General features: G+C 38.4%; 2 protein-coding genes across 3 annotated transcripts in view; one reads left to right on the plus strand and one right to left on the minus strand.

Annotated features, from left to right (window-relative positions):
- Positions 1-192: 192 nt before the first annotated feature.
- On the plus strand, positions 193-14,568 carry LOC108671634 (inorganic pyrophosphatase). Of its 2 annotated transcripts, none has more exons than XM_018159203.2 (7): positions 193-379; positions 11,691-11,806; positions 12,254-12,373; positions 13,077-13,196; positions 13,524-13,760; positions 13,986-14,166; positions 14,331-14,568. In XM_018159203.2, exons 1-7 carry the CDS (start codon positions 199-201, stop codon positions 14,360-14,362), a joined length of 987 nt encoding a protein of 328 aa, XP_018014692.2. In that variant the 5' UTR covers positions 193-198; the 3' UTR covers positions 14,363-14,568. The 2 variants fall into 2 exon arrangements, with proteins under 2 accessions (XP_018014692.2, XP_018014691.1); XM_018159202.2 differs by lacking the exon at positions 193-379 and adding an exon at positions 8,227-9,092.
- A 2,967-nt stretch (positions 14,569-17,535) lies between these two features.
- LOC108671635 (plasma membrane calcium-transporting ATPase 2-like) overlaps positions 17,536-25,117 on the minus strand; it is a 38,898-nt gene continuing 31,316 nt past the window's right edge. The window contains 2 exon segments of the mRNA XM_047881069.1: positions 17,536-17,614; positions 22,915-23,188. Coding sequence (XP_047737025.1) covers positions 17,601-17,614; positions 22,915-23,188 — 288 coding nt within the window. The 3' untranslated portion in view covers positions 17,536-17,600.

The raw sequence follows: 25,117 nt of genomic DNA on the forward strand, positions 1-25,117 counted from the left end.
ATAGTTTTTGCTTTAAAAATCTCAAAATCTTCGTGTAGTTTAGTATTTGTCTGAATAAAATTATCTTTATTAGGTTTAATCTTTTAGTAAATGAACCAAACATAAAGCATGCCGGTGAATTCTGGCTCATACAGTGATAGCCATTGTTACATCCGGTTTTTACCATCATGCAAAGGATGATGCAATACCAGTGCAGGCATGGCAATTGCTGTGGTACGGTCAGCTAGTAAGCTGTTGCGTGGAGGGGTCTCGCTATCACCACTCACGATTTCGGCTGCAAAGCGCATTCGCTTGAGTGGAGCTGCGGAGAGTAGAAGCATGTCTTTCTCGGTAGTAGAACGTGGCAGCCCTTGCACATTGGACCATCGAATTTTTATAAGTAAGTACAGCTAGAATAACATTTGTGTTTCGGATCCCGCCGACCCAGTCCAGGTGCACGCAGCGTTAGAGCAACCTAACGACATTGAATGATTGAACCAGACATACCGGTAAGGCGGTAAGCCAATAAATAACAATGTCATTCCGCATGTTTTGAGTCACAAGAAATTATCTCGTTTAGTATTTAGAACTTCTAATATTTTGGTTTGAGTTCCTTTTTGGTAAAGAGTTGTATATTATCAACGAATCAACAACAAAGTCAACATCCAATTGGGATTTGGTTGATGGATAGCCTAATGGATCTGTCACCTTTATGTCTATGTCATCATTTATTGTCATGACATGTGTATTTGCAACACCTAGGGCCTAACATAAGTAGTTTGACAGGTAAACTCGAGGTTCCTTTCAATCCTTTGTAAAGCTTAATAAATTCTTCTTAGATTTATGAATTATCTTACTTTTATTAAGGCAATGTCAACTAAGATCCTAACAATAACATATTTAATTAATATCATTAACTGTGCTATATTAGGTAAATTTATCTTAGTTTTAAAGTGACATTTACTTAGCCTATAAGTTATAATCCTGAGCCCTGTCCCTGAGACCTGAGTGATGCCACTTTGATGGCTGACAATAATCTGAATCTGGCCCAGTTCAGCCACTGCCACTTCTGAATTCTGTGTAAGTGTAGTGTAGTTTTCCCTATTTCTTTAGTGAAAAAATATCATTTTAATTTGCAATTTCCAAAAATTGCTTGTGTAACAATGTTTTTTGCCTTCAATTTTAGGAAATTTCTGCCGGATATTCTAAATTGGGGTGACTACAACCTACAACTCTACAAGACCAGTGATTTTGTCTTGTTTATGGTTGGCTTCTAATTTTAATAGTGCTTCTGCCTAATTTTCCAGCTGAGGTTGGCTTCTGCTCAATTTTCCCAATGGATTTCTGAAGTCTGAACTATGACAAAACAGAATAATCCAAGCCTTAAACGTATTTGCCGAGCTGTCAAGTGTCAATATACTTGTATTTCTAAATTTAAAGTCTTATTTGAAAAAATTATAACATTTTGTTTTAATTCAATGGTAAATATTGCTTAATATTAGATTTATAGTATTTTATTTATTTTAAGCTATTTATTTCAATTTTGTTAAATCATTGTTAAGATCGAATGAATGCTGCTGGACTGTTTCTTTTGCCAATACATGAGAAGCAGAGAAAGTAATTTCCAAAATTATCCCTTAAGCAGGCATGTTATCATGTTAGAAATTTAAAATCATCATCAAAAAATGATTGCATGATCCCTTCACCCTTGGATTGTGCTTGAGGCTAAATTATCTTGATTTGTCCAATATCCTCCCCTACTGACATGCTTATTTTGATCATCTAAAATAAATTTTTGGCATGAATAGCAAAATTGACTATGACACATTTTTAAAAATGTGGATGAAGCAATATTCTCAATTATTATGAGTAACTTGATATTAATCATGTTATCATATTGTATTGTGATAATTTATCTTACTATTTGTTTGTTTAATTTTAAGCCTAATGACCATATTTGATTAAAAATTTGCCAAGTGCAATTGGTATTAATTTTCTCTGCATGCAATTTTGAAAAATTCCCCTGACATTGGAAATGGTATGATCTCATGATCTTGGTACTTTATATTTCTTTGCAATTTAAAATTTTATATTGTACTAGTGCTGGTGATTCCTTTAATGTGGTTACTCAACTTTGAGCTCTGAAGAAGCCAAGCTCTGATAACTTCACTCATTACATTTTTTTTTGAGTTTCTCAATATTCTTGGTAAATATATAATTGATTTGGAGGTCTTTTTTTACCTGGACCCTAAGGTAATGATTTTGTTTACATAAAATTTTAATTATATACTTAATTATGATTGTTTTTTGTATTTGAAATCACTTGGAAAGCTCATAATCCAGTTCTAATTATTTTATTAAGGGCATAAGGTAGACAATTGCTTCTGTATCACTTGTAGTTATCAATATACAAGTGAGATTATCTTGTAATTAATTTGTCTATGTTGATTATTTTTCATGGTTTTAGAGATGGAGTTTAGGTACTACATAAAACATTTGATGAAACTTATCAGTTAACTAAAGTGACAGCTATTTGCTGTCTTACCAATTCATGATGTCTCCTTTATGGCTTGAAGTGTGAAGTGAATGCCTGTGTGAAGAAAATGCCACTGTGAAGTGAATGCCTGTGTGAAGAAAATGCCACTGTGAAGTGAATGCCTGTATAAAGTGAATGCCTGTGTGAAGTGAATGCCTGTATAAAGTGAATGCCTGTGTGAAGTGAATGCCTGTGTGAAGTGAATGCCTGTATAAAGTGAATGCCTGTGTAAAGTGAATGCCTGTGTAAAGTGAATGCCTGTGTAAAGTGAATGCCAATGCTAGCAATTGAATAATAAATAGCATCATCACCTACCATGCCCAAAAATTAAACTACGAGCATTTCAATGAAAGTTTTTACTTTGACAATTTGATTGTTGTTCTTTCTGCAGACAGGATTAATACATTGTTTAGCTGTAAGTGGCAATATTTATTAAATTAATTAAGGCAATTGTTTTCAGCAATTTCAATTTCTGTTTTTTTTTCTGTGCTGACATGCTGAAGGGTTATGAGGAAGTCATGATTTACTATGAATTTTGTTAACATTTTAAATGCAGTAAATACTTGTTCCAAAGTAATAGCAAAGCCAAAAATAGTAAAATTGTTGTAGATATTTGCTGTGTGCGGGGGTTGAAAATTTTAAATTGGAATCTCCAGTTACTTGACAAATTGTGTTTATTTCCTTTATGTTTTCTGTAAATGTAATATTAATTTATATCTTTTAAATTTATTTTACAATGCTGTTCATATCATTTTTAGTTTGTCATGATGACATTGCATTTAGGTTTAGTCATTCTGCAGTAAGATATCCTTATCACTTATCATAGGGCATTAAAATAACCACAATATCTCATTGGCTCTGCATCTAATTCTCCATGACCCTGAAGGCTTCTTATCTGTCATCTTCTCCCTCTGCATTGTCTTATCTTTCTTAAGCTGGCTGCTATCAGTGGCCATGGGGGCCTTGACTTGTATGATTGAATGATTGGTTCTACTTTGTAATTTATTTAGATCCTTAGGAATGCATATTTTATTTTTCATTACAAAAAGACTTGATTCAATGACTTTGATTCATTTTTAAGTGCTAGGGATAGTTTTTTCTGGAAATGAAAGCACAAGTCTGTTTCAATGCAATTAAGATTAATTGGGATGTATGTCTTGCTTCTCAATATTAGAACAATACTGAGCACAGCTCTAAATTCCCTACTTAATTAAAACATCAGTCAAGTGATAACAGTTAAAGCCAACACAAACTGTAATGATGCATGAGGGTGAAATTGTTTATGATAGAATAATTTTAAGACTTCAAAATTCAATAAAATGTTTGACATTTATTTGAATTTATCTATCTGAGATTAATGTTTTTTTAAAAGAACTCCCATATCAATAAATAACTTATTACTCTCGTGTGTATATTTTTAGTAATTTGTATATTTAGTTATTAATAGTTCATTTTTTTTACAACACTTCTCTTTAACTTCACTTGTTGTTTGTTTGTTTTTTTGTCTGCTACAAATCTTATTATAAATATTTAACACACTTCTACCTCTCCAATCGATCTGAAATTTTGCACAGTTGTGTAAAGTTGGAGACAATGCATGAATTGACTGAATGAATGATTTATAAAAATGTTTACAAATTATTTTTTTAATGTTAACAAAAAATTTAAAATTAATTTGTTTTAATAATAAGAAACAATATAAGAAATTCATCACACATGTGCAACATCAGAGACACTGGCCTCTTTAGAAGTGTTGTCTTTAAAAAGTAATTTTTAAATGCATATTATATATATTACCCTTGTCTGATAGAAAATCTTTGGGACTCAGAAACCATACATTCAATGTCTTGTTAATAAACAAACCTGCAGTTTAACATTATGATAGCCTTGATAAGCAACTGCATACAACCTAATCCCGATGTATATGTAAACTATGTATATCTTTATTTGTTTTCTGTGAGGGTACATAACTAATATGTCCAGCTTGAGCACTGCTCCATCTAGTGCAGCACTCTGCTCCATCAAGTGCAGCACTCTGCTCCATCTAGTGCAGCACTCTGCTCCATCTAGTGCAGCACTCTGTTCCATCTAGTGCAGCACTCTGCTCCATCTAGTGCAGCATGCTGCTCCATCTAGTGCAGCACTCTGCTCCATCTAGTGCAGCACTCTGCTCCGTCTAGTGCAGCACTCTGCTCCATCTAGTGCAGCATGCATGTGCTCCATCTTGTGCAGCTCTATCATGCTGTTCACCTCTTGTAGTGTACAGAATCCTCTTGCCTGCACCTCAACGAATCAATGAGCCCATTGAGGCTCTGTGCCGGAGTTGCGTGTTTACTCTACTATGCATGCTTGTTTTGTCATCAGAGCAGTTTTTATCAAGTTTATTTTCTTTATTACTGAAGGCTTATTTTATCGTGTTGGGGCCTATTTATAGAATTTTGGTCCTTGATATATTGCACAGGTATAAATATACACTTGGTACGATCATAACGTCTGACATGGGTAATTATTGATGTTTTTATTTCTTCATGAAAAATGAGAAATTCCAAGTGTTATTCTATAAGAAGAAATAGAATTGTCTATTTACGTCACTTCTAGTATAACATGTATTGTCTGAATTAATAATTTAACTACACTGCAATTTATCTGTTATCGATGATATGAACTGCTCCTCGTATATTTATCGTAGTTATTCTTGAAGAATTGCATCAGGATGTGCCGAGTCGCATCTTTTTGGCTACGGTCTGCTATTGCGTCATGATAAAATCTATAAATAAATACATATCCTTTTGCGAAGATGCCAGAGGTTTTTGTTGCTTTATCGTGAAGTGATGTTGATACTTCATTGGAGTTCAAATTTTATATTCATGATTCAAAATCAAATTAATTGGTTCTCTAGTTTTGACTAGTAGAACTTAATCGCTTTTCACATTTGTAGCGATTGAGGAGTAAGCAAAGCTAGCAAGCAATTCGCTTTGCTTGCTTTTATTGCTGAGGATAAACTCGTCTTAGTTTCTCCTGAAGGCGAAAGTTTTGTGTTGATCGAGTTTTTAGTCCTGCCGCTTTCAGAGGAATTTCTTCTTCTGGTCGCTTTGTTAACGTTCCATTTGTGTCCCCAGTTGGGAGAATCTCTATTTAATAATTTTTTTTTCACAATCGTAAGGCTTCTTGTTTCATATTTAATAGTTTGCGTTATAAATGGTGATACGTTTCTTTTAGGGCTAAGTTTGTTTTGTGCTTATACTTCCGTTAGTTCTGATGCTTTCGAGAAAGTGATCACATAGAAATATATTTAATGTCAGTCGTAGTTATAGCTGACCCGAAATTATGTAGCAAGTGAATATTACTATAAAGGAATAGATGTATTACAGTACCACTTGATTCTCGTCAACTTGAAATCATCGATTTTTGCCACCGTCTACTCGTTTTGTGCAACCTTTCATAGAGTAAAAGAAGAATTCGAGAAAGCTGTTATTTCAGTTGAAACGAAAATTGCACCTGATGCAACATCATTGCAGCTGCACTAACACCTGCATAGCCTCTTGTCCTTTCATGAGTTGCAGGCCTGGGTGAAGGTGGGGGGCGAAATTGAGTCGTTTTAATGGTGTTATATGAATCAAAATGCGACATGTGTGCATTTGGATCCACGACATTTTCTAAACACTGTTTATTCCTATCCACTATACGGGTACTTGAGTTTAATTATAAAAATTAATTTCCAATCGTGAACGTCCGCATAATTAATTTTTAAAGCTTCATTCACAAACAAATAAATTTGTGCTAACGCCCTTAACTATTTATTTGATATATATAACATGTACGCAGAAGAACATTCCGCGTTAGTATTCAGGATACCCAGGCACCGCCTTACTTCAAGGCTAGGTCCTGTCCTTAGGGCGGGAAGGGATAACTGAACTCTTGGCCTCACCGTCTGCTCAGATTTTTTTGTTCTCTGACCCTTACGGGGCTGAGAGGCGGAGTAGGCAATGGTCCTTTTCACCACCACTTTTAACTGTAGCGCCCCTATATGTGGAAGCTGAGCCCATTATGTCTATTGCTGAATTGATGGATAATCAATATGTAGACTAAGGGCTAATTTTCGTTTGGACTAAATTGTTTGCGAAACTTGTGGAAGAAATTTGTATGCCCAATTTTGAGGCTTGAAGTTTAAATTTTCAGGATTCAAATTGCTGTCGACTTGCATCCATCACGTTTTGATATCGATTCTTCAGATTATTCAAATGTATTAGAAATAAACTGAATTTAGATGTGATTTGGCATGCATCGTTTCGTTTACGCAAACTTTTTCTGATAAGGTTTTTAATAAAAGTTGCTATCATACACACTATTTATTTCATTGCGATAGTGTATGTTAAAGTTCCTGTTTGTTGAGTTTGTTATTCGTTGCTGCGTTTTTATCGATGCGTGCGTTTCATTGGGTTATCCTTTGGTATGCTAAATCCTACGAAGCTCATAAATAAGTTGTCCTGTGACCTTGTGCGTAGCCTTCAACTGTCCTGTTACGCCCCAATAAAGGAGAACTCTAGGCTTCTAACCTTTGAAAAGCGAATAGTTTCGTAGCTCAACAACGATCGCTGATTTCCGCATTAAGTGGGCTCCATGAATAATGAATTCTAAGAAGTTCGTCTATTCTGTATTGTGCCGTAGCCTTGAAAAATTCATCTAACAATGGTCATCACATGACAATGGATCACCAGAATAATATTTTAGGCTCTTGTGTTCAGAGCACGATGTTTCCGATGTTGAGTAAGGACGGCTTTGTTTCTAATGTCACGGTGTGCCCTGTCTTTGAGGTTGGGTATCACTGTCGTAACTCGCATACTGCTAATCGTTGGTCTCCGGGGTGCATGCGGTTAACTCGTTACTGATAATTTTATTGTGCCCGAACATTATAAAATTATGTTAACCTATCCCACAGTTTTACTAGTTTTTAATAGTCAATTTTTTACTGGTCAATTTAGTTTTACAAATTATTTCATAATATTCGGCATTCTACTTGAACATAATTTTATAATAATGTCCTCGTGTTACGTGTAAGAAAAGCTTCGTTCTAATGGTTGTCAAAATGACAATTGTTTGTTGTAAAACACGGTCTTAGAATATTTTTCACTTTTTCACGCAAGCCCAACATGTAACGTGATTTTATATCTTAGTGAATATGCTTGTACTTAAGAAAGTATTTGCTACTATGATTTTTAAATAGTAGCTAATCTAATAATCGTAGTAATTTTTATATTGACTACTTCGATAATTTTGGGGGAAAATTTTTGAATTGCTGGGTGTCCGATTGGCTGTGTCGCATTTCAGGAGAAAATAGAATTTTCTTATTATTTTTTAGGAAAAATTGAAGATTTTCGAATACCATCCGAGCCTCATAAAGTATTCGAATAGTGATAGAATAATTATTCAGCGTCTTCTTCGTAATGTACATTTTGCCGCTTGCAGGCTCATAAGGTAGATTCAATAAAATATAATAAGGCGAATAATATTTCGTCGGCTTGTTTCTATTTTAAATGTTAAGATAAAAAACGCATATTCAAGTCAATTATTCTAGTTAAAGTTACATTAATTGTTATTGTATGGGTAATTCCGATTTCCCGGATGACATATTTTACTGATGTTCGGACTGAGTGCGCGTCCGGCTGCTCTGTTGCAGCCGAGAATATAAATCTGCACGTTGCGGTGCGCCTCTTTCATTCGCTGGTGGACGGTCGTGGTGGAATGTTGTCTCATCTCGCATGTCGCGCCTCTATTTCCTGTCTCTTTCGCCTTTGAAAAATGTCAGGTCTAAATTTCGCTTAGCGGCAGCCAGTCTGCAGTGATTTAGTAACGATTAAATTGCCAGCAATTTTGTGTTGACCGTGTCAGGACGGTGCATAAATTTTCCGTTTAAATTATCATATTGCGATTACGTGTCTCAATCACGTATCCCGTTATTGACTCCGTGAGAAACATAAGTCAGTTTGCTGGTGCCTCGTTCACAAATATTACACAGATTGATTCACCAAGAATTTAAAAGCTAAGAAAACGGCAAGTAAATTCATCACATCGTCATCGAAAGCAAACTAATGTTACAAGTTTTTATTATTGAATTGTTGTTTACTCCATAATTTTGGTGTCCCGTTTAAAATGTTCACCTACTTGCTTTCGATTTACGTTCCTGTTTTGTTTGTGTTGGCGTTGCCCGATGCCTGGAGCGACGATGACTTTGACTGGAACTTCGACGAAGACGATTCAGACTTCATCTGGAGAGTGAAAGCCTTTGACGGCGCCTATGACAACAGCGGGATTTATGGAGCACTGAACTCTCATCTGCCCGCATCCAGCACTTCGTTTTCGTCTCGCCTCGGCAACGCTTTGCCAGTTCAAGCCGACCGCGATCGTACTTCGAAATCATATCAAGGGAAGTTTCCTCAGCGAGGCGATGATGGTTTTCATCCCCATTTTGGATACTGGCAACCTTGGGAAAGTACTTCGAAAGTGTCTCGAGTAGACCCAGGAATTTATACCATTGAAAGGGGGAGAATGCATGATACGTCATACGCCATATATTACAGTAAGTTATATGATCATCGCGTAATTCGATTAAATGGGCATGGTGCATTGAAAAAATCCTAGGTATGGTATCTGATAATGATTGCAGACTATATTATCGTATGCATTTGGTATCGAATTAGTTTTATTTGCTTCATTAATCTTGATGGCGCAATTTATGCGCTGCATTACGTTTAATTTGAGCATTGAATAGCCTAAGCTGTTCTATTAATTTTCAAGAAATCTTTTCGGTTCAAGTAGCCTGTCCCTCACATAAGACGCACTCAGTGCAGCAATGCATGTGACATTTTCAGTCACTTTCTCCTGCGAAATGCGATTCCCGCTTATCCCGTTACTGTGATCCATGCTTTTTTTAGACCAGAGAGAGCAGGACTTTCATTCTTATTCAGTATGTTTTTATTTTCGTATTAAACTCTTGCGTACGTGGAATGCAAACAAGACTCGCATGATCTGGTACAGTGACGACACATAGCATGCACAACTCGTATAAGTATCACAATTCGCTCTCTCACGTTCATGTTAAGCAATAGAGACCGCACGCGCGCTCACTTCTTGATTGTTTTGTCGATACCGTGCTTAAAACACGGTAATAAATTATCTGTATAAACTGTGATTGTAGGGTAAAATCATATTGTATAAAGTATTTTATATTGTAAGTAGTTTGTCTTATGATTGTAGGAATATCGCTACAAACACGTGAGATTCTAATTATGTCCTACATTCTGTTGCTTGACATGCAGAAGGCTCTATAAACCTGCTCGACATCGATCCGCGTTATTGACTGATAGTTAATCGAAGAAAAGTTCCTTGTCTTACATCCTTTTGTTACTATTTCTGTTTTGTTCCTCGTTTGATTAGAAATTTACGAACGAATCGGATAATTAATTTTGAAGGACTTTTCTGCAGTCCCTTTGTCAGATAAATGTTGAGGGGATAAACGATAAGATTCAAGATGAAATTCAGTACTAGTCTCTCTCTGAGCTTTACCTTAATAATTTTGTCAATTTATAAACAACAGTAGATGCAATATCCGTCTAGGTATTTTTGGCAGAATGATTGTGTATATAGTATGTGCTTGTAATGTTCTTAAGATGTATTGCCTTTAGTAATGTTTCGCACTCTCTAAAAACACGGGGCCAGAACCACAACGCGTCTTGATTATTCCACCTTTGAAACCAGAGGATCGGTGCGAATTGAATTCACAGTTTAAAATCAACTAAGCTAAGGTTTGTCATCTGCTGTCGTTCTCCTTGCTCGCTGGAAAAGCCAAAAACACAATATGTTACCTGCAGGTCTGAAACCCAAGCTTCGTTACCGGTACTTTAAAACTTTATTAAGTTCGCACCGATCGTCTGGTTTTAAGTTGGACAAATTTGAGACGCGTTCTTGATGACGTTTTCTGGCTAGCGTGAAACCTCTACAGTTAGCGACACAATTATTCGTACACCCCTTTATTTTCATTGTTTTCCTGAATCACTCGAAAATTAATGAATGTATTAACCCAAGAATTGAATGAACTAAGCTGTATATAATAGGAAAAATAGCACTACATTTTCAGAACAAAATGGATTTTCAAAATGTTTTGACATGTAGACCCCGCAGGGGGGACTTCTGACGCGTGTCTGTGCTCGTCAGAAGTCCTATATATAGGATTTCGCGCTCCTAGGGGGATTGTTCCTGAGCGCCCCACCACTGAGCTCGTGGTGTCTGACTGCAGATCTCAGTTGTGGGGTTAAGTTATTATGTAGGTAGGATTCCTTACATTAAGTTATCATGTAGGTAGGATTCCTTACATTAAGTTATTATGTAGGTAGGATTCCTTACATTAAGTTATCATGTAGGTAGGATTCCTTACATTAAGTTATTATATAGGAAGGATTACTTACATTTCTCTTCTGTCTCTCTCGTGCGGGCAGCCGACGTCCCGTGTAAGTGACCTCTTGTTTGCGTGTCTTAGTTTCTGTTGCTTTTCACCTGTCCCTCCTTGTCACCTGTCCTTCCTTATCACTTCGTCTACTTGAGATGCTAACGCTTCTTCTTTCGAGCCAGCTTTAGCAGGCTGGACATCTGAGACCTCCCGCCCCTTGTGGGGATGAACAATTTGAGACTCTAAATAATTGAGACCTTCCGCCTTGCTGGCGATGTTATCTTTTGACCACCGTTGCGAAATAGCTTGATAGCTGAAGCGCTAGAAAACCATTATACTATACTACTACTACTACTTGACATGTAGAAATTCTCAAACGCCTTCAGACACAATTATTCGTACAGTCAGAAAATACTAACATAGGTAGTTGCAATAAGAATAATGAATGGGATGATGCCCTTTCATCTTGATAACCTCCAGGCTCCAGCAGTCTCTTTATGTAGTTTTGTATAATTAATATATTATTTTCCCGATATGTCACGATGCTTTCGATTCCGAATTTTCCTAGTTTAATTATCTGTATTTTATCAATATTTTATTATATGCCCTGTAGCAGCCGTTAATGTTAACAAACTTGTGATTTATTTATTAACCGTCTGATTTTTACAAAAGTGATTATGAATTTAGAAAATTTTATTTTATTTTTGTGACGTGACTTATTTGTCATGACAGAAGGCGAGAATGGCCCCATCTCACCCATGCACGACATTCCTCTCTTTGCGAACGAAGGCAACAAGATCTTCAACATGGTGGTCGAAGTGCCGCGATGGACTAATGCGAAGATGGAGGTACCATGCAAAATTTCTCTTTTAAAGTACAATGTTGACAGTAGATTTTTTATGTTAAATTGTTTTTATACTAAAATAATTTTTATGTTAATTAAATTAATATTTTTTATTTAATTTATATTTTGTCAATTGATATATTGCACATGCTTATCGCAACTTGTTATCGTTTGTTGTTCTGAAGTCGTGTTGGAAAGTCGGTTGTTTTAACAATCTTGTTCATTGCCAAGCCTAGTTTATTGCGAAGCCGAATTCCTTCTTTTAACGATACAATCTGGAAATTAGATTTTCTTGTAATTATAAGCTCGTGCCATCAATTTGATATAGAACGACCAACAAACGTAGGTTCTATAAAATCGTCATATGTTTTAAAATTGCTTAGGAGAACCGGTCAATTTAACAAGCTTCATTTATTGCCAAACATAGAATTTGAATTTATTTTCTCCTCAGATCGCCACCAAGGAGCCCTTGAACCCGATTAAACAAGACATCAAGAAAGGCAAACTGCGCTACGTTGCTAACGTCTTCCCGCACCATGGCTACATTTGGAACTACGGAGCTTTGCCGCAGGTTTGAATTTATTATAATAATTATGGCGTTTGCATGGTCTCGAAATAAATCAATTTGGACTACTTGAGAACTAATACCGTAAAAGCTGGCTTCCACTTTACATAAATTTCATGTCAGGATAAATCAGCTACTATAACTTAACTCGAAGCATACAGTTATACGCAGAGCTGGGCAGCGCTACTTTTAAATGTAGCGGCCGCTATCGCTACCGCTACATGCTCTAAATGTAGCGGGCGCTACCACTACCGCTACATTGCTTTAAATGCTGCGCCGCTACCGCTACTGAAAATGTAGCGGCCTCTACATGTAGCGCGCTACTGCCCGCCTCTGGTTATACGTCTAGACATTAGCAATTTGATAAAATTTATGAATTTTGGCTTCATGGTTCCCATGCGATTGTGCTCATAATCAACCCGATTTTTTTTGTGAAAAAAAAACTTTGGTGTTAGACAAGAACCTTCTAAATGTGATAGCTCGATATGAACTTTCAAATTTTAGATTTATCTTCTGTCGTAAAATTTTATTTCCTTAGAGCATGATTCTAGGTTCATTTGAGTTATGCCAATAATGGCGCTTCAATGTTATTGGTTCACGACTTAATTCCTCTGGTGATTTACTTCCTTAAAATTTGATGATGAAATTTTTTCCCCATTTACTGATAGGCAAATCAGGGACGATTGTGTTAATATTTTTGTGGTTGCAGACGTGGGAAAACCCAAGCCACATAGACGAGTCCACCGGAGAGAAGGGCGACAACGACCCCATCGATGTGTGCGAGATCGGCTACAGGATCGCTAAACCCGGCGATGTTCTTCAAGTCAAGGTTCGTTGTGTAGATAGCAATTTCAGCGTCAATTTTTAACGTTAGTATCCATAAACCTGTAATACTTGTAATAAATTATATCATTCTATCTTGTTTCCCATGCGGTCTAGGGTATTACCATGTTGAAATTGCGAAATCCCATGATGATGTGATGTTACCACATAGCCTTGCACATAAGTTTTTTTCTTGTTCCGCTCTCGAATTAAGGTTCGTGTTACCGAAGTTGCAAAATCCCGTGGTATGGTGTTGATGAATTGAATAGAAGATGCTGGTACAAGGCTTTCAGGCGTGTAATTATATCGGCTAATAATTGCGTGAATTTTATAGGTGCTGGGCATCATTGCATTGGTGGACGAGGGCGAGACTGACTGGAAAGTGATCGCCATCGACGTGAACGACCCTCTGGCACCCCAGCTCAGCGACATCGGCGATGTGGAGCTGCACATGCCAGGCTTCATGAAGGCCACCGTCGAGTGGTTTAAAATCTACAAAGTTCCTGATGGCAAACCTGAGAACCAGTTCGCCTTCAACGGAGAGGCTAAGGATAGAGAATTTGCTCATCAGGTGTTGCATCGAAGTAGCAGTTATTCGTGTTATTAATAATGAAAAAAAAAATTGATAGCTGACTGTAGCTGACTTTCAGTCACGTTCGCTAGATCAACTACGGAAATGATGAAAATTGCAATTCTGTTATATATATATATATATATGTATCTTACCTCTACGTTGCCAAGCTTTAAAATCCGTTTAAAATCATTGCAGATTTCTAAATTTGTTATTTGCGTTCAGATAATCTTGGGCACGCATGTTCAATGGCGGGATTTGGTGTCTGGCAAGTCGGACAAAGGAGAACTGGACATCAGAGCTGTGACTGTACCATATGCCGCTCAGACGCTCTCGGCTGAAGAAGCTTCTCAAATCATCACATCGACGGCAGAATATGGCGAACCTGCTGCTGTGGATCCTAAAGGTAAGATGATGTTGATATAGCTGGTTTCCGTTCAGGTTTGCTTTGAATAAATTTATTGCTATTAGTTTTTTCAATGTTGTTTGATTTAGTTGTGTTGATAACAGCTGAAGAGATTTATTGACACAAATTGTTTTAGATGAATCAATGCAAAATTGCTTTTCCAGTTGACCAATGGCATTACGTGAACTTGAAGTAAAGGCCTCTCGAGGAAGCAGCCTTACAAATTCCGTTAGAACAACCGTAGTAAGAGGCGGATCAAAGTCATCCTTCATCTCTCCTCAATACTCGGGCAGCCACGAAAATTTCTTCCTTTAAAATAAGACATTGTCTCTACGTTGTAAAGGTTGCAATAAGTAAAAGTTGACTCTTGAAAATCTGTATTTTTAAAGTTAACAAACGCAACAAGTAATGTTCTTTCCTATCAACAATAGAAGCCGTATTTATCCACGAAAAGTGTCTAACAAGGCGAGTTGGAGCCTTTCACTTGAAGGGACTGAACTTTAAGACAGCAGTAGTGGAGAGAGCAAACCGGTCCATAGCCATGCGCTGTTAGTAGCTTTAGTGTGGCACGTGCAAAGACGGGAAAATAGTACTGCCTCTGGCACGATTTAGAAGCTGACAGCGAAAATTACAGCTGCTGGCTGCTTCATATAAAGCCCTTCAAAATAGAAGTTTTTCACTTCCTTTACACATCAAAGGGGAACCTAATTGATGCCTACAATCAATATCAATAGATGTTGAGGCTGATAACTGTTGGATATTACTATTAATATTAGACGAGATTTTTACGTTCATAGATGATATTACCTTATTTTCGATTATCCCAACTATTTGAATCGACACTGGAATAAAACTTCAGTTGCTCGAAAGACTACGAGAAAACAATGGAAGTAACCTCTCGCTATTTGCTACAGTTGTTGACTCCTGTGAGACAGATCGGTTTACAGCCCAGAACAACTCTTAAAATCTACTGCATATTTGCCACACCTATTCAGATGGGGCTCAACGGCCTCTCACGCACATGTAGACAACACCTGCCGGCGATAATGGAAACTTGGGCGGGGATTATTGAACCCTCGGCAAGAAGGGAAGGAGGATCACACAACAGGACTCCGAGGGGACAGGGGTGGCGGGGGCCGAGTAATGGGAAGGGTAAATTGAAAATAACGGCAGATATGAATCGTGCGCGATGGATCGAACCAGTTCCTTATGATTACGTTCACCATGATAAGAACAGTTAGAATTAGAAACATTACCTACTAAAATCAGCGTATATGTTGTTGACACAGAGGCCTTTGCTTCTTAGCGAAATTAAAGATCCTTAGCAGAGATTATAAAACATTAAAATGATTTCCTTCACAAATGATTGTACCTACATGGGATGAACATATAATAAATCTAAGCGACCGATTCGGTAATAAAAGAAACATTTCCTTCTAGCTTGTCTGCTGCACGTCTTGAATTACTGAACAGAAATCGGATAGAAAAATTCGTGAATGCTATAAAGTTCCGCAAACGCGAGTTAACGAGGTGTCAAAGTATGTTAAAATAGCTGTTAAACTGGGATCTTTATTTATACTTGAATAAGCAATTTCCAGAAAGCTGGAATGTGGATGACAGTCGCTCCGCAAGAAGTTAACAATTAAAATAGGCGTTCAAAAATTAGTTGTGCTATACGTTAGTGATTTCTTTTTACGCAGAACGAGGGTAAAATGAAGCGTTGCAGAACCTCTAGTTTTGCAAATGCTAAGCTAACGACGAGACTACCGAGGACTCCAGTGGTCGAACGCACGCACGAAGCAGACAGAATTCACCACGAAAATAAAAACGAAAATCGTCGCAACGCAACCAAACGTACGAAGTGTGATCTAGAAACTAGACTTCATCGTTCGTAACTGCGATCGAGCAAATACTGCAGGCAGTTGAGTCAACAATCGCACCCACGGCTCCGTTCTTTCTTAGTTTTCAACAATCATTTCATGCTGTTCCTAACATCAAACCAACAGAGCCACACGGCTCACCACGTCAGACATCACCATTACCACCACAATCATAACCCGCACTTATACCTTACCGATACCAATTAATCATGGCCGAAGTGACACACGAATACCGATGTATAAGTTGCCAATCGAATGTTCAGTGCCATCAATCAACGAACTACTAAGTTCAAAAATCCTTCATAAGATAGTTATTGATGGATATTACTATTATAAATGCAAAGCCATTAAAGGCCAAGTGCCTGGCGCAAGAGAAATAATTTTCCTGCGCTGTGAAAACTCCACAACACTGTCATTCCCAAACGCACATCAAATATACCAAACAATACTGACAAACATAAACAAAACAATTGTATAGACTATCAGGAACAGCCAACATGATTTGCTTTAGAAAACAAGAACCAAGAACATTTAAATATACAAGTCCACAAGTTCTTTTTTAAGTTACGTAGGTTACCACCACTACAAGTATATTAATTTGTCCATAGTAATATTCAACAGATCTAACCCTCTGGCGAAAACCCTTTACCATTACTATAATTGGTAGACTATGCAATAACAACCCTTACTATACACAAGACTATTAACAGTGGGACATGAGAAACGAAGGTTGTGGTTGGCTGTACAGTCAAGTCCCGGTTCAGCGTCGTGCAGCGAAAGCTCAACACCAACAAATTTCTCTCCGGTGCACGATCTGCGGCGTCATCCCATACCAAAGATATAACACTAACGCCAGGAAGTAAGTACATAATCTTATTCACCGTTTCGCATGCTAACAGGGTTGTTATAATACTCGAAACGAGTATCTGAAGAAGGAGGGGCATCGCAAGCAACGAAAGTCATGCTCGACGTTCACCAAGAGTTTTTGAATGTCAGTTATTACTCAGGACATCAGAGCAGATACAGCAGCTCCAAGCAGTGTGGAACACTGAGAGCCAAGTAGTTAAAGTTATGTTAGGTAATAATAGTCCGTTAACGACAGAAGTAGTAAGGTATTCATTTTGAGGTAAGACATACTCTGACACAATTTTTTCAAATTCCGATACTGGGTCACACTGAATACATCGTTCACATTCTCTCACAAACCGAGTTGTAATACCAGCGAACGTCGCAGCTTTGATACTCGTTGCGAGGGCCAATCAAATTACGATTCAAACCGTTAAATACATTCGGGCAATGTTGGCTCAGACTATACAGGCAGTTGATCAATTTCCTCAATAAGACGACTTTTACACAGCTGTTTCCGTGTGACTATGCGAAGAAAGTCGCTCCACGTCGATTTCTGGCACAGTTAGCTCCTCAGGCTCAGGGCACATGTCAGTGTACTCAAGAGAAGAGCCCTGGGACAGCCGCTTGCTCAGCGACGATTGCTTCCTCAGCACCGCTGCCAAGTTCGGGTTCGATGGGCGCGCATCCAATCCCTGTCGGAACGCATTAACAACTCGAATCTGAAAAAGATGAAAACGTTTCATGAGACGAGCACGGAGTAGTGCTAGCTTTTTGTATTAACTCATTTTATACTCAAAGCGTCGACATTCTATATGACCTCATCAAAAGGACGATAGCAGTCCATGCGCGTCAGATTAGCTAGGATTTTTTTTCAAGCATTTTTACGTCATCTATTTCATTCGAGTCAGTCATTAATCTAAAGTTTTAAAATAACCAATCGACAATATATTGGATGTCGTATTACTAGGTTGTAAGACAAGTACAGTAAATTCAGGGAAATTAAAAGCGTTACGAGTTGTCAGTGATTACCACCGTACAACCCCACAACGCAAACATGCTTCCATAGAGTTCCATTAGCATGCGTTAAGATACACTCACAACTAAAATTAATTGGTTAAAAATATTCACCACACATAGTTAAGAATCATGTGGTTTCAAAAATTTATGTATTTTCAAGAAAAAGGTTAATAATGGTGGGAACTGTGATGATATTTACAGATATATAAGACATGAAACTCGTAAGCTAAAACGCAAATACGAGGAGGGTAAGAGCACAGCAGCAGGGTTATCGTTTGAATGACATGGTTTATGAAGCAGTGAATCCGGAGAGAATCGAGAAAGAATAGAATTGCAGGAAAATTCAATCGAAGAGAGAGAAGCCGAGCGATACTTTAATAATCATTCCCACGTGAAAGAAAGAACAATAAAGTTTACCTCAGGAATAATTTTAATGGAAATTAATCGCATTTCTTTAAAGAATTGGAGCATGGGAGAGTACTGCACGCAGCTGGCTGAAAACTGTCTCGAGAACAAGCGCGACAGAGAACATTTAAGAGTGTAGACATGCCAGGAAGTCCGTCATGCCATGCGCATGTATGACGCGCCCCCATCTATGGTAGAATAGTCTGCCCCAAATTTTTGGCTTGAACAAAGCTCTGTGCAAAAACTGCGCGATGTTAATCCGAGTCAATAATGATTTCATTTATCTAATGTCAATCCGACTCGAAATTGAATAAAACTGCGTGAGGTTAATCCGACTCATAATTTGTGTGAAATGCGTGATGTTAATCCGGCTCAAAATTTGTGTCAAATGTGTGATGTTATTAGCTCGCTCCAAACAAAACGAAAAAAAAAAAAACAAAAAATTTCATGTCTTTCAAAAACTTTGACGACTCAAGCCCATGTAAAGAAATTCTCATGAAAAAGGGGAAATTTCAGCGCTTGAGAAAAAAATAAATTGACATGTATAATAAAACAGTTAATCCCACATCCCACTTCAAAAAAAAAAAATCGCAGTAAAAATCGTTATTTGGATTCCATGGTCACATGCAGACGATAACTCCGACTTTAGACGTGTTTTGCATATAAAAAAAGCACACAAATACGCTTCGTTAAAATGGTAACGTTGTAAAATGTGCATGCATCAGGCCGGTGGTTTCACAAATATAAGACATCTCCATCTTGTAAAGAGTATCTAAGAGGCACACATACCTAGTTTAGAAAAAAAACACCAATATAGATACGACACAACACGAATGACAACAAGAAATAGAGAAATGTAGAGCCATGAATATTTCCTTAATAATAGGCTAGTCGACTGGAGTTACACAGTTGAACTAACCAATCATGCAACAATACTAACTAAGCTCAGGATGGCATCTATTTAGGGGCCTCTTACACAAGTACAAGGGGAGTACTCATGCTCAACTCGAATGAATTAATCAGGGCAGGAGGGAAAAATTTATAAGAGTGGGATTTTTTACATAATAATACAACAGTGATGAATCATTTATGAGGGAAATGAGTTGACTTCCCATGAGATATAATAATTGTGTAAGAGACTGCCTGGTAGAGGATCTAGGACGGTCCTCAAGTCCTCATTTTGGCGTCAATACTAGATGAAAAATTGTGGGCATTCAAATGGGTAAAGAGTGGCGTGAGCAAGCCTATGATTGCTAGGACGATTTAAAGAAACGAGCAGCAGCAGCGGCGGCGTAAAAAAGACAAGAGGCATAGAATGAAATTGAGAAATGAGAGGCAGCGATGTGATCGAGCAGTCACTTGGCTGGCCTCTAAATCAAAGAAGAGTAGAAGATTAGAAGCAGCCTGGGATAAAAGACAGGAGCTTACAGCCTGGTCAGTGGAGGTCTTGCTATACGGTACGGGAATGAGACGCTCCTGCAACGTGCCTCCGATCACCTGAACCATGAGAATCATTAGAGCCCTGACCACTACGCGTTAGAATAGCTAAGAGGCGACAGTGGGCACGCTGAAACATGACACTCTCTCACTCACACTTAACAAAAGATAAGGAGTCTGTCTTCTAATGAGTAGTCTTTAAAAAAATACAAACTCCTGTATGAATGTTTAAAAGGAAGTTTACTCTCAAAGGAAGATAATATGACACGGGTTCTCCTTGTCTTATGTTAGGTCATTACATGAAGGCACGCCGACCCGACATGGCGGAAACCAAAGAAGACGAGGACAAAGGGTGAGAGGAGGGCATTACGTCTGGTACGATGACGTAGTCTCGTAGTGTGCGTGTGTGTATTTACAATAATTAAAGTGCTAGGGTCTCACAGCTAGAATGATTGGCAGATAGTGGAATTGATGAATGATTAGCGGTAAAAGCAAAATATGTATATTATATTTATAACTATTTATAAATATTTATAGAGTCACAAATAGATTACTACTCAATAAAGGACGACAGTAAGAGCAGTAATTACATAAGGGCGCGGGGAGATAGGAAATAATTCAAACAAGTCTACTCGCGTTTAGAACTTCGCTTATTAGCTACAGAACTTCATTTGGTGTTGGTTTAGAAGAAGTCAAAGCTGCGCTTAACTACCAATCCATGGTATCCTTAGTACCTTTTCTTTATACATTGAACACTCCGTGGTTATTTTATCACGAAATTGCAGTCATTCATTAGCTGTTAATAATGACAATCAATGTTTTAGAATAAAATAGAAGACTGCAAGTGAAGGGGAGAAGACTCACGATATGTGTGACTCCAGGACCGTTGGAGAAGAAACACATCTTCATGCACAAGGATCACAAACTCCAACTAAGATAATAATAAAATCCATTGGAAACATGAGCGCAGCAAGTAGAAGGCTACAGTGGGACGACTAGCGACTGTTTATTGAATATCAAGGCAGCGGGTGTTGACCGTTATTGGGCCTGGAATGTCAAGCCTTTTTATTTATAAAAGGAGCGCTGTAGCCGGGGTCAAATTAACGCCTCGGTGTGACACAACTACTCACATCCGAAGATTACTTTGGGCTCATGAACAGAGAAAGAGTAGAGAGAGAGAGAGAGACAGAAAGTACTGCTAGTTTTGCCAGGGCTTCATACCTCACCACCCTCAAGGGTAACGCCTTCCTCATCCTCCTAACGAAGAGAATAACAAACGCATTTGCTCAGAACCACGGCAGTGGCCAAAAACAAAACATCAGGTATTTATATCGCTAGATAATATCATGAGGAACAAAGGGGCGGCGCAGCGACACAAGACCTGACGTGATGATGCAATACAAGTCAATTTTGTTAGTGTGCTACAATGGAGAAACCAAGTAGGTAAGTAACTTAGAGCTCGGCGACGTGAACACACAAACTCCAAAAATAATTAAGTTTGAAATAATAACAACCACAGATATGCAGTTAATTAACGAGAAATAAAAGAAAATTTCAAACGCCCAAATAAATTGCACACAAGTTAATGAAGTATACAAGTAACTGATGAGAGAATGAGGAACAATGTTTTGTAATCATGATGTAAACAAAATCAAGTGTTTGCCGTGTTTTGTTTTTCTTGTGGAGTGGATGACGATGACAGAGTGTTGAATGCGTTGGCACAAAGAAGGTTCATTCAATAAATTCTACAGGAAGTGTCGCAAGCAGCTAGACAAGTCAAGTCTGGATGGTCGGGACGCGCATTTTCAGATCAGTTGATTCTCGGAGGAGGGTCCCGGGGAGCTACTTGGTATCTCATATGTCGGTTCATCACTAAAATTCTACCTAATACAAGTCCAGCCACACTCGGTCAGAGATGCAAAGGTTGGGAAGTATCAAGTGGAGCAGGTCAGTCACAGTTCAGGTCCTCAAACTTGGTATTAGCAGAACAGAGGAATGCAAACTAACATCACTAGAGAAGCAATCTAAATGAAGAGGCAATCTAAATAAAGAGGCAGTCACATGCAGTGCTATCCACGCCTCGGGCAACCATATAAAAGAAACGAAGACAATCAGTCTTAAAACTGAAAGTTCGATTATCTAGTGTTAGTTACCATGACTAGGCTAGCAAGAAGAGCGCACCACATCCACGGGTTAAGGAAGAATGACAGGTAGTAGAGTAGTAGTGAAGGTAGTAGAGTAGCAGTGAAGGTGGAGAGAAGGCTAAGTTGGAGTAGAAGTGTACAACGGTAACACTTCCAAGAAGAAGTGTTGTGGTGTTTGAAATGCTTCAGAAGTGGAGTCGTCTTGTGTTGGTGCCTCATTGGGGAATATTCGTGCAAGAACGAACCCGACAGCAGTACAATTTGCAACGTCTGTAGCCTCCGTACGAAAATTTGTCACTAAGCTCGAGTTTCTTCCAGTCTAAATTTCTGGCTTACAACTTTGTCTTACGTTATAACGAACACATTAAAACTAGCCTAAGAAATTTACACGTAACATGAAAATATTACATCAATTATGTGTCATAAGAGCAGTTGCATAAATGTCTGCAGGGCCACGGGTTGAGCTTACAAGAATGTTGTGATATGAAGGAAGCTGTCACAAGCATACTTCAGGATGAGAGAAAACAAGTAGAAATAGAAATTAATTGAAAAAAAATCCACAAGAATAGGGGACGCGAAGAAAACTCAAAACGTAAAGAAGTATTGGCGCAAATTCAGAAAAACTTTTTGGGAGACAAAAAAAATTCACTTAAATTTGGATAAATTCATTAAAAGTAATAAATAAGGAAAATATTAAAACAAGGGCATTCAAAAAGAAGCAAACTCCAAGTTAAATCCAATAACTGTGAGATCTAAGGCAAACTGAACATCAGAAAAAGTAAGGCGTGCGGGAGTGCGTTAACAAGCCAAAATTCCCGTAGCAAAGCGTGGAAAGTTGCGTCAGATGCTGGTCTCTTGGACCATGTTTGGAAAATCTGGTAAAACTGGAAGGTAGGTCGGTTCGAGTGTGTTCGAGTGTACAGCCATGTTGAGGTGGAGAGATTGGGAGACGAGCTTATTGAAGTGTTCAGTAGAGAGAGCAGCGGAAGAATAGCGGTGTCGGTGATGTTTAGTACTTTGAGTAGTAGCAGAGGGATTAGACGAGGGTGGGGAGCGTGGAACTAGTAGCTCGGTCTCGCCACCAGCAGTAGCTGCTGCAGAAGCGGAAGATGCTCCAGCATCCGCAGAGGGCGATTTTTGGGGCCCCACAGTGTTCGTGTAGTGATGGTCTGATCTGTTGTAGAGCGCGTTCCGAGAGTTGCGTATGGTCTGTAATCCCTGAATACTGTGGCTTGAACGGCGCTCTTCCAGATCTTCCAGGTTCGACTTGAATGCTCGAATAACTCTCAACTGCAATGGGATGGGATAACTAATATGAAACTTGGAGCAAACAGAATGTTCAGATATTACTGGTTAGGGAGTAAAACAAACAACTAAACGGGAGCTAACACCTACAGTTACAAAATAAATGAAACAAACTCATTAGAAAAAAAATCAGTTAAATGAGTCTAACAAACTCATTAGAAAAGCAGTTATGGCAATTTAAATGGAATAATATGAAAGGGTATCTGGAAAATTGAGCGCTCCCAATTTAATGCAGTTGCAGCTACCTCGTACAGCAGTATCGTGAGCAGCATCGTGAACGGTATTATTATTTTAATAGAACCGTCAAGACGGGAGCAGCCGCGACAGACCAGGCGCAACAAAGTCCCCTAGCGTACCACGTAACATCCGTCGTGTTTATTACCATGCAGGTAATGTTTCGCCTAACACACCCAATCACGCACACTTAGCCCACCTCGGTAAAGAAGCCGGAACACATAAACATGGCATCGACAATGGAATAACACCGCAATCCGGCCACCTTAATCTTAAACATCTTGGCCACCCCTCCAGGCAGCAGACATCAACTTAAAATTCTGGACTCTTATAAGGAGTGCGTTAATTAGGCCACCGAAGTTCGGTCAAGATTTTTACACAAGAATTGCGCCTTTCGAACAGCGCGCACAGACACACAACTTAAGCGGGTGAACACATACATAACATCTCCAACCAAAGCAAGGAAGGGAGAGGAGAAGGCGGAATCCATGAGCGGGATGCGCACCGGTATAACTCTCTCGGACCTTCGTGTTGTTAAGAGAGCAGCACTATTGAAAAAAACATTACATCAAAACGTAGTCTAACATCCTATTTTTCGACTAGCTCCTAAGAGTTTCATCTGTTCCGAAAGATATTAAGTTTATCGTGCACTGAAAGAAGCTGGGCTCTCGTAACTAATGAAGGTCTTAGAGATTTAGAGTTCCCACTCACGGCAAGGGAATTACAGATCAACCATCTCTCGTCTAGAGACCGTGAAGGTACAGTTAAGGCTACAGGAACAGACAGTTAGAAAGAACATAGAACATTGGGGGTCCTCTAAGAACAGTGATACGATCCTGTAATAGAAGAGACGACACGCGTACCAACCTGTTAGAATAATGTACCCAAGATGAGAGAGAGGATTACATGGAAATAAATAGAGCACAGTTAAAACAAATGACGCCAGAGTTCATTGGGTGTATATTCCTACGACCAATCTACATGGATATTCAATGAAGTAATCTACGTCATGACTAAAAATTCGAAAGAAATATCGAAAAATATACTTTCAATTGATAAGTGAAGCTTAAATTCTTGCTATTATTCATGAATCAGTAGAAGAATGTAAGTTGAAGAAGCGATAACACACTCACCAAACTGCACTCGATAATCAAACATTCATCCGGATCCAGCCACGATCTTTGCAAGAACATCCATCATTCACAAGAAGACATGACTAAAACCAGGTCATGGTGCACGTGGTACACATTTCACTCACCAAATCGTTAACGCAAATAAACAGCGAAACATTTGCTAAAATTATACCTTCACCTCCTGTCACGTCTTCATGACACGGTCGTAATTGAAACGCCGAGTGGTAACGAGAGAATCGAGAGGCGAAATAATGATGGCATCGGTCCAATCATCACTTCCAAGTGATGATGGCACTTGCCCATCATAATTTCCAAATGATGACACTTGCTCCTCACAAAGGATTGTCATCAAGAGTATTTGGTCCCGTAGAACAGAGGGAAAGAGTGCGCTAGTAACACTGCTGTAGTGAGCGCCGCTTGCAGTACATGCACTTCTCAATTAATTAATTAACTGCTGCGAAGAAAATCAATCTGTTACAAGTGTGAAGCATGCAGAAAATGATAAAATTATAATAATAATAATAATCGCAGAAAATATCACAGCTAC

Source organism: Hyalella azteca, unplaced genomic scaffold, assembly GCF_000764305.2.
Source record: "Hyalella azteca isolate HAZT.00-mixed unplaced genomic scaffold, Hazt_2.0.2 contig6947, whole genome shotgun sequence".
NCBI classification, from domain to species: domain Eukaryota; kingdom Metazoa; phylum Arthropoda; class Malacostraca; order Amphipoda; family Hyalellidae; genus Hyalella; species Hyalella azteca.